The 18,988-nt window shown below is 53.4% G+C and overlaps 7 protein-coding genes across 7 annotated transcripts; 2 read left to right on the top strand and 5 right to left on the bottom strand.

Moving 5' to 3' along the window:
- Positions 1-793: 793 nt before the first annotated feature.
- Positions 794-1,864, bottom strand: UMAG_00369 (uncharacterized protein; the record flags this gene model as incomplete). The annotated part of the gene is made up of 1 exon (XM_011387955.1): positions 794-1,864. One exon carries the CDS (start codon positions 1,862-1,864, stop codon positions 794-796), a length of 1,071 nt encoding a protein of 356 aa, XP_011386257.1.
- A 700-nt stretch (positions 1,865-2,564) lies between these two features.
- On the top strand, positions 2,565-3,845 carry UMAG_11353 (putative succinate--CoA ligase (GDP-forming) subunit beta; the record flags this gene model as incomplete). Its single annotated transcript, XM_011388443.1, has 1 exon — positions 2,565-3,845. One exon carries the CDS (start codon positions 2,565-2,567, stop codon positions 3,843-3,845), a length of 1,281 nt encoding a protein of 426 aa, XP_011386745.1.
- A 199-nt stretch (positions 3,846-4,044) lies between these two features.
- Positions 4,045-6,639, bottom strand: UMAG_11352 (uncharacterized protein; the record flags this gene model as incomplete). Its single annotated transcript, XM_011388442.1, has 1 exon — positions 4,045-6,639. One exon carries the CDS (start codon positions 6,637-6,639, stop codon positions 4,045-4,047), a length of 2,595 nt encoding a protein of 864 aa, XP_011386744.1.
- Positions 6,640-7,500: 861 nt separating this feature from the next.
- UMAG_00366 (putative replication-related protein) lies at positions 7,501-10,443 on the bottom strand (the record flags this gene model as incomplete). The annotated part of the gene is made up of 1 exon (XM_011387954.1): positions 7,501-10,443. One exon carries the CDS (start codon positions 10,441-10,443, stop codon positions 7,501-7,503), a length of 2,943 nt encoding a protein of 980 aa, XP_011386256.1.
- Positions 10,444-11,613: 1,170 nt separating this feature from the next.
- UMAG_00365 (uncharacterized protein) lies at positions 11,614-12,114 on the bottom strand (the record flags this gene model as incomplete). Its single annotated transcript, XM_011387953.1, has 1 exon — positions 11,614-12,114. The coding sequence occupies one exon, from the start codon at positions 12,112-12,114 to the stop codon at positions 11,614-11,616; it is 501 nt and encodes a 166-aa protein (XP_011386255.1).
- Positions 12,115-12,435: 321 nt separating this feature from the next.
- Positions 12,436-14,235, top strand: UMAG_00364 (U4/U6-U5 snRNP complex subunit PRP31; the record flags this gene model as incomplete). Its single annotated transcript, XM_011387952.1, has 1 exon — positions 12,436-14,235. The coding sequence occupies one exon, from the start codon at positions 12,436-12,438 to the stop codon at positions 14,233-14,235; it is 1,800 nt and encodes a 599-aa protein (XP_011386254.1).
- Positions 14,236-14,601: 366 nt separating this feature from the next.
- UMAG_11350 (uncharacterized protein) lies at positions 14,602-18,426 on the bottom strand (the record flags this gene model as incomplete). The annotated part of the gene is made up of 3 exons (XM_011388441.1): positions 14,602-15,940; positions 16,237-16,249; positions 16,368-18,426. The coding sequence occupies 3 exons, from the start codon at positions 18,424-18,426 to the stop codon at positions 14,602-14,604; spliced, it is 3,411 nt and encodes a 1,136-aa protein (XP_011386743.1).
- Positions 18,427-18,988: the final 562 nt, after the last annotated feature.

Here is an 18,988-nt window from a genome sequence, read left to right as displayed (position 1 = left end):
GCAGACACCTGGCTGTGGCACCGTGCACCCATCACCCACGACTATGTTCTGTTTTTGTTTGGTTGGCATTCGTGATTTACCGTTTAACGTATTCACTGTACACTCGTGATTCTAGCCAAGGAAACGCCGCCCACATTCCCACGATTCGTGAAACACACACGGACGTGCGCGAACTTGAAAGTGACAAACACCAACGCGTGCAGGATGACGACAGCGTTGCTCACTCGCTGGCTCGCTGTGCTTTGTTTGATTTGCTTCAATTTGCCTTCATTTATTTTTATTTTGTCTTTATTTGTTCTGCGGAGATTTGTCTCCACACTCTTGAATTCCTTTCACGTTTAGTGATTGTACAACGTCACACTCGAGCGCCTAATCACGAATGATGTTCCCTCCTGAGACCCGATAAGATTCGGGTGCCTGGACTCGATGTTGCACACGAAGCCAACCCCATGTGATGACTTTGATTCCAGCTCAACATCATCGGTGTGGCCGCAGGTGACGACCCTTTGGACCTGTACTTGCTTTGTGTGTTTGTCGAGCATCCAAAGGTTTTGCCAAAATTCACGACGATGCACGTCTCAATATGTTCTACACTGTTCACGTTTAGCCTCCATCGAGAACGTCGCCATCAAGAAGGGTCTGTTCGGATTCCTCGGCATTATCTTCAACAAGACTCTTGGAAGAGATGGCCGATTGCAGTCACGGGCACAGGGTGAGGGTGGTATACAAAGCTGCTCTAACGCTAAACAGATGCAAAGTGGGAATGAATCAAAAAGGACCGGCGATGCCGCTCTTACTTGGCAGTAACACCAACGCTATTACTCTTGGATTTGGAACTCTTCTTAATAAGATCCAAAAAGTTTGATTTGCTCAGATCAGCGAGGCGCGCGTCTTTGCTTGCGAGTCCGCCCTTTTTGGCCGAGGCTGCTGCTGTTGTTTGGCTACCTGCTTTGTCGCTTGCAGTAGCAGAGGCTGACGCTGCACTCTTCTTGGCTTCTACCTCTTGCAGGTCGTCCTCGGTGGTGGTTTGAGCAGCACGAATCGCGTTAAACAGCTTGACGACACCGCGTTGGGCTACTTTGCGCAGCTTGCGCTCGTAGCTCTGACTGCCGCCTTGACTCGCGAATTCTTGCAATCGTTCCACATCGTCCTCGGCATTGCGCATGGTTTCCATCACATTCCCATCTTCGTCCTCGAGCGCGGGAAGCACGCCCGGTGGACCCCACCCACCAATAACATCCTTGACATGGCTTCGCTCTTCTCGTCGACGTCTTTGTTCGAGCGCAATACGCGCAGCTCGTGCACTAAGTGTAGTGGATTGCGCGGATCGACGCAGATGCGGCGCGAGCGACAAGATGGCGGGCACTTTGGTCTCTGCCTTTGTCGATGAAACAGCCCTCTTGGCCCTCTTGTTCTTGCTACCACTTATCTCATCTTCACTTTGCGCATCCCCCTTTTCGTCATTTGCTTCCTCCTCTAGCGTTTCCATTGCTTCAGCCGATGTGGATGGTGGAATTCCAAGCAGGCCTTCCAGCGCACTTCCGAACGAAGTGGGTGAAGTGGCTCTGCGCTTGCGTTTGATCGTCTTTTTGCTCTTGGAACCTGGCCCCTTAGCTGCCTCGATCTCGTCTTCAGTGTCCGGTTCGTCGTTATCGTAGTCGTCTCCCTCGAGCGAAATTTGATCTTGGTTGTCCATGTCTTCGTCCGATTCACTGTGGCTCACTTGCTCCGAGACGGCTTGTCTCTTGCCTTTTGCTGCCTCGCCATTTCGCTTTGATGGACCAGCACGAGCTGCTGAACTCGGCCGTGATGATGCCTTCATAGTCATTTTGGATCCACCGGATCCGAACTTTGCTGCTGCCATGATGCAAAACTATTAGACTCGAAGGTTGTCCGATGATGATGGTGCAATCTGGGGAAGCTCAAGGGGCTGATTTATGGATCATGTTGGAAGTGAAAAGCAGCAAACTGTAGCAGCCCAAATTTTCTTCTCTAATGGTTTGTGAGGGTCTTTTTTTAATCCCAAAATCACGACTCGGAATCTTCTCCGCGCTGTGAGACATCCGAAATCCGCAAAACTAGCCACAAACCTCATCGGGCAAATTTGGGCAGAGATTCGATTATTTATGGCGTGTGCGTGATCGATTTGCACTCAAGCCGAGAATTCGAGTAAGGGTCGACGGAAAGAGCCGAGCGCACGAAACGCCTTCTCGTGTCTGTTTGTACCAGTCGGAAGAGTTGGCCGTGTTGCAGAGCGGAAAGGCGAAAAAAAAAATCATCGGTGGACAGCGCGCGTCCGTGCTCGATTCGTGATTTCGCTCGCGCAGTGCTCCAAGCAGGTCTGGCGATGGAGGAACAAGCGACCCATGATTCGTGATTCTCTTCCGTGTTCGGGTGTCGGCGTGTTGAACAAGTGGTGAGTGTGAGTTGTGAGTGTTTGTGCGAGGTATTAGTTGGCTGATATGACCGGCGTCATCACATTCTGTTTCTCCTTCTGCTCTGCTCTCCTCAAACCCACATCCTTGCCACCTCTTTCCTTTGCACCGCTTCGCTTTTATCACATCATGCTGTTCAACGCGCTCCGCACACGCGCCTCGATGGCCAGGACCATGGTCCGCGGTGGTCAGGCTGCCGCTCAGAAGCGATACCTGTCGATCCACGAGCACCTTTCCATGGACATTCTTAACAAGTACGGCATCGCTACTCCCAAGTACATCGCCGCTAAGACGCCCGAAGAGGCATACAAGGCTGCACAGTCTTTTGGCGGCAAGGAGATCGTAATCAAGGCACAGGTGCTTGCGGGTGGTCGTGGTAAGGGTCACTTTGACTCGGGTCTCAAGGGTGGTGTTCACCTGATCAAGACGCCCGAAGAGGCTCGCGACCTTGCTGCCAAGATGATCGGCAACCACCTGATCACCAAGCAGACCGGGGCTGGTGGTCGTCTCTGCAATGCTGTCATGATCGCCGAGGCTCGTCCACCACACCACGAGTACTACGTCGCTGTGCTCAACGACCGTGCTACGCAACTTCCCGTCTTGATCGCGTCGAACCAAGGTGGTATGTCGATCGAAGAGGTTGCAGCCGAAAACCCGGATGCCATCATCACCACGCCTATCGATTTTGAAAAGGGTCTCAGCAACCAAGATGCGCTTGGGATTGCCAAGAAGCTCGGCTTCACCGGCGCCAAGCAGGAGCAACAGGCTGCCGAAACCTTCCAGAAGCTGTACAAGCTGTTTGACGAAAAGGACGCCACGCAGGTCGAGATCAACCCTCTTGCCGAGTCCAAGGACGGCGAGGTTCTCTGCATGGATGCTAAGCTCGGATTTGATGAAAACGCCGATTTCCGTCAGGCTGACATCTTCGAGCTGCGCGACACCACGCAGGAGGACCCCGACGAGGTTGACGCCGCCAAGTATGGCCTCAACTTTATCAAGCTCGATGGCAACATCGGTTGTCTCGTCAACGGCGCCGGTCTTGCCATGGCCACCATGGATGTGTTGAAGCTCAACGGAGGTAACCCCGCTAACTTCCTCGACGTCGGAGGCACCGCTTCCGCTGCTTCCGTCAAAAAGGCTTTCGAACTGCTCCTCAACTCCAAAGAGGTCAAGGGTATCTTTGTCAACATCTTTGGCGGTATCGTCTCGTGCAAGAAAATCGCCGAGGGCATCATTCAGGCCACCCAAGAATTGGATATGTCCATCCCTCTCGTCGTCCGTCTCCAGGGCACCCACGAGAAAGAGGCAAAGGAGTTGATCAAGAACTCCAACCTCAAGATCTTCGCCTTCGACGGCTTGGACGAGGCCGCTGCCAAGGCTGTTGAGAGCGCTCAAAAGGGCACCCTTTAAGTACCGCTGAGCTCTAGATTGTCGTTCCTTGTCTCGTAACTTTTATCTCATTTTTGGCAATATCACGCCAGTCCTTTTGACCATATAAACTGTGCGCGCCGCTTCTTACTGAGACCAACCATCGACTTGTCAAGGTCCGCACATCTACACCACGTCTGAAATATCACGATGGCGAATCACGGGTATCTACATGACGCTACTAAACAAGGTAAAACTCACTGGACACCGCCTCGAATCGCTGAATCTTTCCCGTGAACGGAGTCTTCCTATCACCCAGATATACGACCCTGTACAAGCCCTCTTTCGTCCAAGGCTCGACAGTCCATCCGATCTGCAAGACACTGGAACCATGGAACCCATTTGTTCTTGTCCAGCGCATCGTTGTCGAATGGTGGCCGTCGGTTCGTTCCACTTTCCAGATGCCGTCTTGAGTGAACCGTTGGATTTCGAAGTACGTTGCTTCCAGACGGAGGTTGTTACGTGGATTGGCGGCAATAAATGTCACGCTGATGTTCGAAGTCGACGACGTGGTGGGCGAGTCGTTGAAAAGAGACGTGTTCGAGTTCGGGATGGGGTATGAGAGCAGCGGTTGTTCCAAGACATCTCCAAACGAGTGTCCTACAGGCGGGTTGTCGTACACTACACCTGTCTTGAGTTTCCATGTTTTGCGCATATCGAAACTCTTTTGCGGACCCACAGGAAGATCACGTGCGCCTTCCTTCAACGCCGGCACGAGTCGTCGCGAGAACACATCCATGTATGCTTCCAACGTATGAGGTCCGAACAACGTACTCGCCCCCTCATAGCGTTGAACACTGTACTCTTCTTCCGTCGTCACGTAGTGGCCGTATGTCGATGCTGGACCGCTCACCTGTACAATCGGCTCCTTTCCTTCCTCCACCAGCCCGGCGCGTTTGATCGCTTCGCTTACCACCCTCTTCAGCCGGCGTCCTGCCATCGTAGTGAATTCGCCAGGCACTATCAAGACGAACAATTCGCCCAGCCTCAGCATCTGGACCTCGACGATCGACGGGCCCCAATCATACGGTCTGTGAATCTCTCCAATGTCCAAGAGAATCGCTTTGGGTGCTTGGCACTCGATCTGTTCCGGTCCCGGATTTTTGATGAAGCCTTTAACCAGGTCCCAGAACGGATTGTGGTGGTCGGTCTTGTTGCTTCCCTGAACGAAATCGAATGCGCCAGGACCATCGGTTGTGCCACCGGCAAAGCCGTACCCTAGAGCAGCGGGGCAAGTCTTGACACGGCTGCCATCAGGTCGATAGACAGTGTACTGACTCATGTCGACGTTCATCTTGACGCTTTTCACTGGTCCGGTGAGCAACGTCAACCCCTCGTACTCTCCAAAGTCGCGGGACAAAGCATCGCGTGACATGATTGTACGCGCGGCGTCGACCTGCTTTCGAGCGATGATCTCGTTCGACGCCCAATCGTACCCTCCGGTTGGACTGGTCGGAAGATATTCATTCATACCCCAAGCAGGTCCTCTACCATGACATGTTTGCACTCGCTCCTTTCCCTTTCCATTGTCACATGTCGAATGCTTGTATTCGCACATCGACCCATCGTCACACCACGCACCCTTGGTATTGGGCGAAGTATCCCCTACAAGAGCCTGAGAGAATCCAGCAACAAAATCGTTCTGCCCGGGAAGCTTATCTGGCTGCTCTGCTGTTTCGTACAGAAGTGCAGCTAGCCCTTTGTTATCACCAGAGGTAAGTGTGTTGTTCTCGTACAGAGAAGTACCATGTACCGCATACCATGACAGGAAGCCGGCTGCGGAGCTGTCTCCATTCGAGCTGATATCCTCGAATTTGAGCAAGCCAAAGTCATGATCTTGATCCTCGTCATTGTACAAATCCCTTTCTTCCTGAGGATTCTGTTCGTAGGCATATCGGCTACGTTGAATGTGCGCATCTTCCAACCGTGTTTTGCCATAGCTTAGACGCGTACTGCCTCCGTTGGCCACTTTGTCCTGTCTAGCTACGAAATCGTCGTGTGCGCGAACAGCAGCTCGAACCGTTCCCTCTACGATGGCATCGAAATTTTGCATAATGACGCCTTTGGACGTTAATGTAGGCAGAAGGGCTTGCATGAACCCACCCGGACCAGCATGTGAATGCGTTCCAACAAAAGCGACGTTACGCTCGCCATAGACGCCAGGATATTTTTCACGAAGCTGGTCGACGATAGCTTTGCGCAGAGCAGTATCACCCATGCAGATGTCCGAGTTGATGAACAACCATCGGATGGCAGAGCCATCAGCAGTTGGTATGAAGCTCTTAAATCTTTCGACGGGTTTACGGAAGAAAGTGGGTGCATCTGAAGAGCCAACGATGAAGGCTCTAGATCGTAGACGAATATGCAGGCCCGTGTTGGTTTGCGGGAGGGACGCATAACCCATCATGTTGACTTCAACAATGGGCCCTGTGACGTCGCCGATGCCAAGACCGAAAACGACAGGCGAATCGGAGCTGACGGTGGCGGACGTGGAGTAGTCTGTGATGGGTCGGTTTGCCCATATCACTGGGGTTACCCCACCACGACGATACACACAGCAGGCAGCAAAAGTGCTAGATGCAATGATGACTATGCAAAAAATGGCCTTGACCAACAGGCAAGGTTTCCTGCTAGTCAATTCTTGACTGTCTTCGTCATTATCGAGCGATAGAGGAAGTAAATGCTTTTCGGGGAGGGACTTGATATTTTGATCCATGGAAAGACGTGTCTCCTCCCTTTCCCTGCGTGGGAGCAGCTGATAGCCGGCGCCAGTCATGTCGATCAAGGCTGTTACTGACAAGATCAGCCAGTGGAAACCTTGCGGAAATCCTTGTACTGGGACCAGTTCTGTTAGTCGACAACGTATGAATCAAGTTTGTGCGGCTTGAGTGTGCAAGAGAGTCTGGTGGCAAGATCAGTGCGTATTTGTAATCAGTCCAAGCGCTGATATGCGTATGTATGGGGTATAGACCGTCCACTGTAGCCCAAGTCGGATTTGCCACCTCTAGCCGTCTCTGGCTTGCCGGGCTTCCGATACCAAGTCTATCAGTCAACAAGGTCGAGTTGAATGGATCACTGAATAGAAAGAGCTGAGCTCCTTTTTTATACGATTCGTGATTCGCCACTCCATACTCGCGACTCGTGATTGTGCGGGTAATAAAGCGCACACATTCAAGATTAGGCGCAAACGTGAATCGAAATGCAGGGGCTCTTTCTGCGGAAATTCAACCAAGATTCTTTGATTCGGAAGTTGGCTGCTCCCCCGCAGCCGCACTTTGTGAACATTCGTGATTATTCGTGAATGACGGTTCTGAATCACGAATAGACAAACACATCTGTCAAGCATGCATCAGCTACGATTCGTGATTCGTGATTCGTGATTGGTCTCGCGTTGCAAGATCACGACAGCACCCCTATCCTTCTCTTTTCTCCCGTTCATCGTCGTCTTCGTCTTGTAGTTTCCTGCATCAGGGGCCAATCCACGCGGACTGAGCAACACGCATCACAAGGCCAACTTCAAGCGCGAAACAAAAACGAAGAGATTCACAGCTACAGGCCAGAGTGGGCACCCATTCTAAAAGTACAATACAGCCGGGACAGGGAGAGACAAGTACTATCATAACGCGTGATCCTAGTCCTAGGCAGATCCCGTGGTAGCGCCGATACTGTCGATATCGACCTGAGGATGGACCATCAGTACGGGATCGCCAGCCGACGAGCCGCTTCCTCCAGCTGAGGTATCTCCAACACTACTGATCGGATTTCCATCCTCGTCGATCTGCTCTCGCAGTTCCAACAGCATCGAGTCCTTGACCAGCTTGGTGAGCACCTTCTTTATCAGCTCGGTCTCTTCCTCGAATTGGTCCACGGTTTCGATCTCGTTTTCGCGTTGCAGCAGGTACCAGTCGATCAACTCGGATCGTGCTACGCCACGCATCGTTTGTCGCTCCACCTCGTTGATGCGCAGCACAATCAGATTGGCCATCTCCATATATCGGTCAAACGTGATGCGAATCTTTCGTTTGGACGCGGCCGAGCTCGAGGCAATCTCGCCCATAGCACCGGCGGTGCCAGGTATGCTCGAAGACAACGCTTGAGCGTCTGCCGAGTCTTGCATGTTGGGGTCCATCGAATCTTCGTCCATTGCGTCGAGCGAGGACGATGGTTGAGCGGTAGCGGCGCTTGCCTGGTTATGAGCGTGCGCTTGCTCTTCTTCGTCGTCGAAATCGATGTCGTCCTTTTCGACGTGGATGATCGATTGCCGCAGCAGCGAGAAGGCCTCGCGCACAAATGCTGGTGTGATCTCGTGTCGACAATTCGCACGGGCAATCGCCTCGCAAAGTCGGATCATGGACTCCAACTGACGAACGGTGATTCGATACGAATTCTTGCCTGGGCCCGAATCATCTTGACGCAGCTGTCGGTACTTGTCAACCAGCACATCGCTAGCTTCGGGCGTCAGCTTGGGCTGGAATGTGCGGGCATAGCGAATGTACCTTTGGATCGCCTCGGTGCTGAACTCGGGATCGATGGCGGCATCTCGGAAACGGTGTACGTTGACAATGTGCTGAGCAATGTTCATGTCGACTGCCTCGTTACACTCGTCGAGCACTACAAAAAACAGATCGAAACGCGACATGATGGGTGCCGACATGGCCACGTTGGCACGCAATGTTTGCTTGCGGTTGTATCGTCCACCCACCGGGTTAGCAGCGGCAAGGATGGATGTGCGTGCGTTGAGAGTGGCTTGGATGCCGGCTTTGGCGATACTGATGGTCTGCTGTTCCATGGTCTCGTGGATCGCGACTTGATCGGCTACGTCCATTTTGTCGAACTCATCGATGGCGCAGATACCGTTGTCCGCGAGCATCAGCGCGCCAGCCTCGATGGTGAATTCGCCCGTCTCCTCGTCTTTCACAACAGCGGCTGTGAGACCAGCAGCTGAAGAAGCTTTGCCGGATGTGTAGACGGCTCGAGGCATAAAACCGCAAACGTACTTGAGGAACTGCGACTTGCTCGTCGAAGGGTCACCGACAATGCAAATGTTGATGTCGCCACGGAGACGCATGCCTTCTTTGGTCGACTTGTGTACGCCGCCCATGAGCTGAAGCAGGATGCCTTTCTTGACAATGTCGTGGCCGTAAACGGTAGGTGCGATCGACTGAACAAGTCGGCTATAGATGTCTTCGGACATGACCATGGCTTCGAGCTCGTCCCTTTCGGCTTCGGTGAGCGAGTCCATGAGCGTTTCCGGGTCCTCGTTATCGTCGGTGAACTCAGCTCGGATGTCGTTACCTCCCCTGGCATCGGCGCTCTGCACCATGCACGCGAGAAAGGCCGTCTTGTAGGTCAAATCTCGGACACCCAAGCTTTTCAGACCTGTAACACCTTGTGCGTTGACACCTTCAGCAGGACGACCGCCTTGTGCCTCTCGCTGGATCTGTGCATTGACGCCAGGCACGCCAAGTTGCGATACATCGGGTACAACAATGAAAGTGCCCGTGAAAATGCACTTGTCACCGGCCTTGGCGCGCTCTACAATCTCGGAGCGGAGGATGACGTCGAGACTACGAGGCATGCTTCCTGTGGGAATCTCGTTGGCATTCTCTTGAATGCGCACCTTTTGCCAATCGCAGAATCGACTTTGATCCACGTTGAGCTGCCACTCTCGTCGGTTCTGGCACATGGGATTCCTGCACATGACAGGCTCAGTGTACTTGAACTGCTGCTCGACGTCGCGCACTACGCCCGAACAAGCGGTACAAGTAAACGCGCCGTACAGAAGCTCTGGTCTCACTTCGCTCGTTCGTGTTACCGTTCCGCTGATCGAGACAAGCTTGCCAACACGGTCGGTGCGCAGATCACGGATGCCGGCAACCAGACCGAGGTTGTAGAACGAGACCGAAAAGTCGCGAGGAATGAGACCCGAGGATGCGGTGGCAGCCACATGTGCATTGAGGTAAAGATAGTTGGGCACGTAGGTGTTGACGAGGTCGAGAAGCGCACGACGAAGGTAAGGAACGAAACGGTAGTACTGATCGCTAATAGCGCGTGCCAAGACCTCGTCATGGCGGAGAATGTGGCTGAAGTCGACAAAAAGCGTGGTACGGTTGTAGTCGCGAAGAGCGTATATCTGGTCGATGTAGACAGGATCTTGCACCTTTTCGCCGTTCGGGTCAGGCGAGCCGGACAAGGGCTGGTCGACAAAGCTTTCAAGGAACTGTGCGAATCCTTCACGCACACGTTCACCGACTTCGTCGACGACAGGGGGGATATCTTGCGTATCAACAGTGGCACGCGGCCGAGGTCGACGAGGGGTATCTTCTTCCATAGGATGCGAGCCCTCGCCGTTGACGGTGCTGGCGTCATCCTCGTAATGGCCTTGCAGCTGTCGCTCAAGGTTGAGCGATCCCGCCTCTGATGTACCTGGAGTGAAGGCTCGACTCGCGCTTGCCCCTACGCCGCTGGTGTTCCTGGATCTACCAAGGGCGAGAGGATCGAGTCGCTCCGTATCAGCACTTCGATTTTGCGCGCCAATCCTTCCCAAAGGGGAGGAGGGTATCGCGGAAGAGGACGACATCCTTTCCTATGTGGGTCTATTTCCGATCCGGATATATGTTTGCGCAATAAGAAGGAGCAGAGTCTATCCGGAGCGGAGTGCGACGTCTGAAGATGAGATGAGGGGATGCAACAGCGTGAAGATGCGGAAGTGAAGAGTGTTGGTGTCAGTGTGCAAAGTCGATTGCTGAAAAGTGTTGGGCCTTTCGTGTTTTGGCCTTGCTGCTGTTTTGCGCGCGCGCGCTCTAACTTATCTGCACGGATGCGCGAGGCTGCTCGTCTGTCGTTCTCTCGTGCACATGGAGCAGCGTTGCGAGCTGAAGCTGTGAATGGTTTTCTCTGGCTCAGATTCGTGAATGCTTTGGATTTCCGCGAAAAATCGTGAATCACGAATCGTGAGTCGTGAGTGTTTGTCGTGTAAACGGCTTGACGCGTCAGAAGACGTGTCGTGTAAAGTGGAAATCGAACATGAACCGACGCGCTTCCGTGTTCAGGAGCTTCGTGCTTCACTGGACCAGAGCGCGCCTCGCCATTCATCGCAAACATACAACAAAGCAACACTGTAGTACTCTTTGAAACCACACCAAGCTCTCCGTGCGCTCGGTGCACGTTCAGCCTGAAACCTGAGCTGATAATTGAGCAAAGATGTAGTCTCGTTGGTTGACTGACGGGCTTCCAAATCTCTTCGTCTCTCGGCTCGCATCACTACATCGGCACACAGCATATTGATCGCTATGGCTCAGCATCACCACATCTACACGCACGTGATCGGCTTAAGAGACAGTCGGAGAATGCAAGCCATGTTTAGTTGCCTATCTTCTTGGTGCAGCGGTGCTCAAGTAAGGGGTGCAAGTAGCACTTTGTCAATAAAGGAGACAAGTTGCGAGTGCTTCGCGTCGATGCCGCACCCTCGTGGCTAGGTTTGAGAGTTTTGTCGATCTATATTGAAGTGTGACTCGACCAAATGATGAATGGACGACGTTCTATAAGTACAATTGATCGGTTATCTCCATGGTTGACGGAAGACTGAGTATCAAGTGGGTCCAAATGCAAGGTTGGAGGCGATTTCAGGGTATAAAGTGCAAGTAGCTAGTATCGAGGATACCATCCAGGCTGGCCAGTGGATGATCGTGCAGGATACCATCCAGGCTGACCAGTGGATGATCGTGCGCAGGAGCTGCGACGGATCTTGCTATGAGTTTCCTGGTTTGCTGTTGCGCAGCTCTCGCAACTTGTCCTGCAGTTCTTTCAGCTCTTTCGACACTGAGTCGTCCTTGGTCGATTTCTGCTGTGCTTGCGCTCTTTCTCGATCCCTTTGTGCTAATCTCTGTGATTGCTGATATGACATTCTTGCCCTCTGCCTTTGAGCCTCTTCGAAACTCGTTGGCTGCCTGGTCGAACCTACTCCTGTTGATGTCGATCCAGCTTGCTTGCCTTTGAAAGATTCAGGAAACGGGGATGGCTCATTGTGCGGCTCTCCCTGATCTTGATCCCATTCACTTTCTCGCATTCCTAATGGCGGCTGATATGTCGGCACTTGACGACCCTGCATTCTGTGTGGCATGTGATCAATCTCGTGGATCATGCGGTCGACGATACGGAAGAACAGTGGCGAGTTGGCAAGTTTTCGTGTAAGTGCTTGCGTCAGCATCGATGCGACGATTCGCACCAGATACGGTGGTAGCTGTGCCATAGCGTTTGAAATCTCTTTGATGGCCTTGGGTAAGCTATTGTGGCCCTGTCGATGATGGTAAAAATGCTGCGTAGCAAAAGACGATGCAAGATGGACAGACAAGTGAATTCGACATTCACGATTTGGCTGAGTTTTTTTATGGCTCGGATCTCGGCGAGAAGCTTTCTCCACATTTAGCCATGTTTTGATACACAGCCGTGGAGGTTTGGCATGGAGCAGCGTCGCTGTGTTCTCCTTCCACTGAGCCATCACCACTAACTTACAGAAAGCAACACCGCAACGACTGTACACCCTGCACCAGTTAATACGTGACGGTGTAGAATGGCAAGCTTCGCGGACGAATTGTTCGCCGACTTTGGCTCGGACGATGAACAGGAGATTGGTCTTCAAGAGCAGGGCGAGGCTCCCTTATCCACCAACGGAAATGGCACGCAAATGCGTAAACGCAGTCATCCAGAGGACGAAGAGGAGCCAAAAATCAAACGCGTACACATAGATGATGCGGATCTTGACGATCTCGAAGACGGGAGCGACGATGACGATCAAGGTATGGTGGATGGAAACGCGGCAAAGTCTTCAGCAGCCTCGTTAAACGGAGAGCAAGGCAGTACCAATGGCATACCGCTTGGGCGCAACGCTGTACAGCCCGCTGCCGAAAGAGATCAAGCGGAAGTGGACGAGCTCGACCTGACGAACACCACCAGCGTCCGAAACGTCGCCTCACTTCTAGAAAACGGCAGCAAAGTGAAGCAAGTCCTTGAGCAGATCGACCACTTCATGGCTCTCGCCGAGCCTGATCTCGCCGGAGTGCTAGAAGATTCGCCAGAATACCACCTCATCGTCAAAGCGAACAATGTTGCCGTCGATGTTGATAACGAAGTGATGGTCGTACACAAGTTCATCCGCGACCACTACTCGCCACGCTTCCCCGAGCTCGAATCGCTCATCCCAAATCCCTGGGACTACGTCCAAGCGGTCAAAGCGATCGGCAACTATGATACCATCCCTACGTCTTCCCTGGAAGGTGTTTTGCCACATGGAACCGTCGTAGTCATTAGCATGGCAGCTTCGACTACAACTGGTCAAACCCTTCCTGTATCCGAATGGCATGCTGTGCAAGAAGGCTTGGAAATGGTTTTGGAGCTCGAGTCGGTGCGTTCGCGAATTCTCGCTTATGTTGAGTCACGCATGGCGTTCGTCGCGCCCAACCTATCCGCTGTCGTCGGCACACGCACGGCTACCAAGCTGCTGGGCGTTGCCGGAGGTTTGGATGGCCTGTCCAAGATCCCAGCTTGCAACCTCCACCTCCTCGGTGCTGCCAAAAAACACTCGATGGGTCTTTCATCAGTTCACGGAGGCTCAGCACGCTCGACTGGATTCATCGTGCAAAGCGATCTGGTTGCCAACACGCCCGACGACTACAAGCGACAAGCGATTCGCATGGTCTCTGCTAAAGCGCTGCTAGCCGCACGAATGGATGCAGGTAAGACCACGAGTCGCGACGGCTCATACGGTGTAAAATTGCACGAAGAACTACTGAAAAAAATCGAAAAGCTCCTCGAACCTCCGCCGCAGAAGCTTGAAAAGGTACTGCCCATTCCAAAAGAGGGCGGCGGTAAGAAAAAGCGCGGTGGGCGAAAGGCACGCAAAGCCAAGGAGCGGAACGGGATGACGGAACTGCGCAAGATGCAGAACCGGATGGAATTCGGAAAGCAGGAAGAAGAGGCGATGAGCTACGATGAGTCGGTGGGTCTGGGTATGATCCATAGTTCGGCTTCGGGCAGGATAAGGGCGCAGGGTGCCGAGGATCGATCGAAGAGCAGAATGAGTAAGGCAAATAAGAATCGCTTGGCTGCGCTGAAGACGGCGAGTGGGGCGGGTGGAATGAGTTCCGTATTACGTGGAGGGCTTGTGGATGGTACGGCGTCATCATTGTCGTTCACACCGGTACAGGGCATCGAACTGGTTGATCCCAGTAGACAGTCGACGGCAGGTAGAGCGCAGGGCGTGGAGAACGCGAAATGGTTCAAACAGGGTCAATTTTCGTTGTTGCGCGGTGCAAAGGCTAACTTGCCACGTACCATGGGTCCTCCACCTCCCCCGTTTACAGGCGGGTCGTAAAGAGGGTCGAAGCACAAACTCTGTTCCCAATGTGAAGCTGTTTCAATCCCGTATGATACCAAAACGTACTCTGATTGCAACGCTAATCGAATCTCGCTTGATGCCGGCGAGGTCGCAGCAGGCGTAAGATCGTCCGACCACAAATGTACATGCAGACGTTGCGGCCTGCCTGGACACGTACGGTGTAGACAGGCACGCAGCAACATAAGGCTAGTACATGCAGGAGCGAAAGATTCGTGATTCGTGATTGCGCGCCAAACACAGACAAAACAGGATCGCACGTAAAGCGGCGCTCACACACTGGCAGACTCGTGCATATGCGGTATTGGTCGGAAGGATCAAGATGGATTCACCGCCAGCAACACTCTACAACTTGCATTTTGATGGATCTACGTTTGCGAGTCTGATGACCACTTTTCCTCCACTCCTCTTATCGGCGTCTGCCAGCAACTGGAAGCCCCTGTGCGCGTGCTCCAATCCGTCCAACACGGTATCGACGACCGGCACGATTCTGTGCTTTTCAATGAACCTGATGCTGTCTGCAAACTCGCGAGCACTTCCCATAGTGGAACCTAGCACTTCGATGTTCTTCAACACCTCGCGCATTGTGAATGTCAACTTGGGCGCCGCCGTCATGCCAAAGATGACTACTTTGCCACCGGCTTTCAGCCCAGCCTTCTGCGCTTGCACTGCGATCTCGCCGCCAGCGCTGTCAATCACGCAGTCCAGATACGGCCGCGACTGAGGCAGCAGCTTCAGGATCTTGGACGCCCATGAAGCATCCTTGTATTCAGTACCTGCTTTTGCACCCATCTTGACAGCGCGCGAGATTTTTTCGGCCGACCCTCCGGTGACGTATACATTTGCGCCGGCAGCAACCGCCATTTGAAGTGCTAGCATGGCTACGCCCCCTCCAACGCCGGTCAAAAGCACATTTTGACCCTTGCTAACCTGTGCTTTGGTAAACAGCGCGCGGTACGCGGTAACAGAAGCACAGGGGAGCACGGCGGCCTGTTCAGGAGTAAGATGTTTCGGTGCAGCGACGATCTGGTCTTTTTCGACCGCAACGAATTCGGCAAAAGTTCCCACACCGTTGGTAGGCTTGGTCGCACCGAGGATGCCGAATCCTCGACCGCCGAGACCATTGGTCCGCTGTTCGTCCGAGATGCCAGCAAGCTCGGCTTCGGGTCCGTCTTTGTCAGTGTCCCAACCACGAGTAGGGGTGAGGAGCACTACTTGATCGGGATGCTCGTTTGGCAATCTGAATCCGTCCGGAGAGACCACTTGGCCTGCACCGTCACATCCCATAGTTGCATTTTCGTACATCAGTCCCGGATAGGCACCCACCATTGACCATTCGTCACGACGGTTGAATCCGGCTGCGAGCATCTTTACCAGAACTTGGTTCGAGTTGGGTTTGGGCATAGGCACTTGGCGCACAACAGCGATGTTTCGCTGTCCCTTCTTGGGCTCTCCCTGAGGACGCTCGAGCTGCAAAGCCTTCATGCTGTGCTTGACGCTGGTGGGCAGACCAGCAGACACACGTGTGGCTGAATTCGACTGTGGAGTACAGTAAGTGTTGCTAGACGAAGCGCTTGACGCTGCAGTGTTGCTTGACGACGTTCCGTCGATGGCGTCAAAGTACTGTTCGATGGCTTTGCGCACAATATCGATGACCTCCTTGTCCTCGATAGTAGGTGGGAAGCTAGCAATGGAAACGAGTGCGATAGTCAGCAAGATGTTTCCAACACCAAAATCTGGCAGACGCGAGACGTGAGAACAAGGTGGAGGGCAAAGTAGGGACCGTGCGCGGGGAATCTAGAGAACACGACAAAAGCACGGAAATTCGCACTTCCGGCAACCAAATCTGCCGAAGCGCATCTCGCGCCTTGGAGCTCAACGTTGGTTGAACAATCTGAATAATTCAGCCGTCGTCATCGCCCCGCCGCCAGAGCCAGGGTCACCGTGGGACGATGTTGGAAAGCTATTATGAATACTTACTCAACAGGTGCATCTACAAGAACGGCAATGCGATGAAATCGAGAGTCAGACGATCCAGAAGAATGAACGTGTGGGTCAGCATTTGCTAAACCTGCAGCAATGTTATCTCAACTCTAGCTGGCGATACTTACTCCTCTTACCAGCAGCAGCGTTTTCCACTGCCTGCCTGAGGCTTCTCCTCAGCGTCTTGCCGCTTCTCGTCTTTGGCAGTTTCTGAGCCTCGATCAGGCCACTCAGCTGAGCGATTGGACCCATCTCTTTCCTTACATGATCGTTGATGTTCTTGAGCATCTGCTTTGCCGAATCACTCTGTGCCGAATTATGCGACTCTCCCCCCGCTGCCGCTGCCACCCGACTGTGAGCTACAACGATCGCAAAGGGAGATTGACCTTTGAGCTTGTCGGGAGCCCCGACGACGGCACACTCAATGACATCGGGATGCGACGTTACAACTTGTTCGATGAGACCCGTACCGAGGCGATGAGCTGAAACATTGATGATGTCGTCCGAACGCGCAAGGATGGAGACGTAGCCATGATCGTCGATGATGCCTTGATCTCCGGTCTCGAACCAGCCACCTTTGGAAGCAAATGTGGAAAAGTAAGACTTGAAGAATCGGTCTGGATTGCGCCAGAGCCCGCCGAGGAAGGACGGGGCGAGAGGGGGAGCTAGGACGAGGTTGCCCATCTGACCCCGAGGTAGTTCGCGGCCGTTATCATCGACGATACGGACATCCATTCCTGGCATGGGGAGACCGGCACTACCAGGGCGTGCAGGTAGTGGACCGAAGGCGGAAGACAGCATCAATCCTGTGATGGGCGAACCAGATTCGCTCGACCAGAAGTTGTCGTTTGTCTGTGCGCCTGGTGCAGCCAATTCTTTTAACAACCTCTCGAACTTGGCCACGATCTGCGGCTCACTTCTCTCTCCAGCCAAGAAGAGTGCCCTCAAGCTCCTCAGATCCACTCCAGGAGCACGCATGAGCGTAGCATCCGCATCTTGACCCACAATCGCCCTCAGCGCCGTAGGAGCACAGAACATCTGTGTCACCTTGTACTGCGAGCAGATTCGCCACCAGATGCCCGCGTCGGGGATCACAGGCTTGCCTTCGAATATGATTGAAGTCGCGCCCAGGAGCAGCGGGCCGTAGTGGATGTAAGAGTGGCCAACAACCCATCCGAGATCTGAAGCGCAAAACATGACATCGTTGGGCGTCATGCCAAACATGTGTTCGATTGAGTAGCGGAGTTGAACAATGTGACCACCAGAAAGACGACAGACACCCTTGGGCGCACCTGTGGTGCCGCTGGTATAGATGGTGTAGATGGGATCTTCGCTTGCGACAGGAACACATTCCCAGCAGGGCGACCTGCCTCCGACTCTCTCGGAAGTGAGCTTGCTCTCCACCTCCCAGTCCCACTCTGGTAGACCGGCGGGGCCGTTAGCGCCGCCGTTTGCGCATTGAGCCGGACTGTGTCCGCTGATTGTGTGTCGTCGAAGGAACAACAGTCCTGACTGTGGCTTGTGATCCGACACCTTGAGCGCTTCATCCACCAGCGGCTTGTAGTCGACAGGTCCCTTGGGCTCCAAGCCGCAACTAGCGGCAATGATGATTTTGCAGCGCGAGTCCTCAACACGTTTTGCCAGTTCCTTGGGCGCGAATCCACCGAACACAACCGAGTGGACCGCTCCGATCCTCGCACATGCCAGCATAGCAATGGACGTTTCGGGGACCATGGGCATGTAGATGACCACTGCATCTCCTTTGCTCACACCCTTGTGTCTCAGGATGCCCGCTACGATTTGCACCTGCTGGAGAAGCTCATAGTAGGTGACGGAGCGGGACTGGTGGGTTTGGAAAGAAAGAGGAGACACGTGATGGAAGGCAACTTTGTGAGCGGTTGGCGCCAGTGCGAGATGCGGCGTGTCTGGCGAAACGGTGATGGGGGCAGCAGCAGCATGAGCGGGTGCGTAGACGTGTCTGTCCACAGCACTGTAACAGGTGTTGAGCTGTGCATCTGGGAACCAGGTCTGGCCTTGAGGGTCGAGATAGGCGGCATTGCGGTTCGACGTAGGGCCATACGCCACGGTGGGAGGCTTGTGCCAGTGGACGGAGCGTGCAGCTTTGAGCCAGAAATCGTCCCTGTTCTCGATCGACTGACGCTGAATTTCAACCTGTGGGTGCACCATGTTGGGAAAAACGCTGCCTCGAGAAGATCGGTTATTGAGATGACACGATGATGGTGATGAAAGGCCAAAGGGGATGCATCTTAGGCGTACTTAAGAATCACCCCACTGATTGCGGCAGCTTGCCGCGACCTAAGGTGGCAGCTCCTACAGGCTACTCTCCGACATGATCACAACCAAGTTTAGCCGTGCAGCCGAATCATAAATGCGGGGGAAACGTCAAAAGCTGCACTGAACTGTACGGTGTGAGTTGTGTCTCGTGCTGTCGATTGCGCTTGGACCACCAATCGTGAATCACGAAACACGAATCACGAATAGTTATAGGATTTTGGCTCGGTATTATTCACGATTTTCCTTCTTACACCATCCACGATCTCGGCTTTCAACCTTTCCGCGTGTTCACGTTTCATGGTTCATTTTTCTCTGTTAGATCAGATGTTTGCACGTTAGGGTTGGTCGTGCACGTGCACGGTGCGTGGTGAAATCACGAACATCGTATTCGTGATTCGTGATTGACGACGATTCATTCACGAATATATCTTCGAGGCTGCCACAGCACCAGATA

This window comes from Mycosarcoma maydis, chromosome 1, assembly GCF_000328475.2.
Source record: "Mycosarcoma maydis chromosome 1, whole genome shotgun sequence".
NCBI lineage: Eukaryota > Fungi > Basidiomycota > Ustilaginomycetes > Ustilaginales > Mycosarcoma > Mycosarcoma maydis.
The sequence above is the reverse complement of the archived record's forward strand: the minus strand, read 5'-3'. Positions and strand labels throughout refer to the sequence as shown.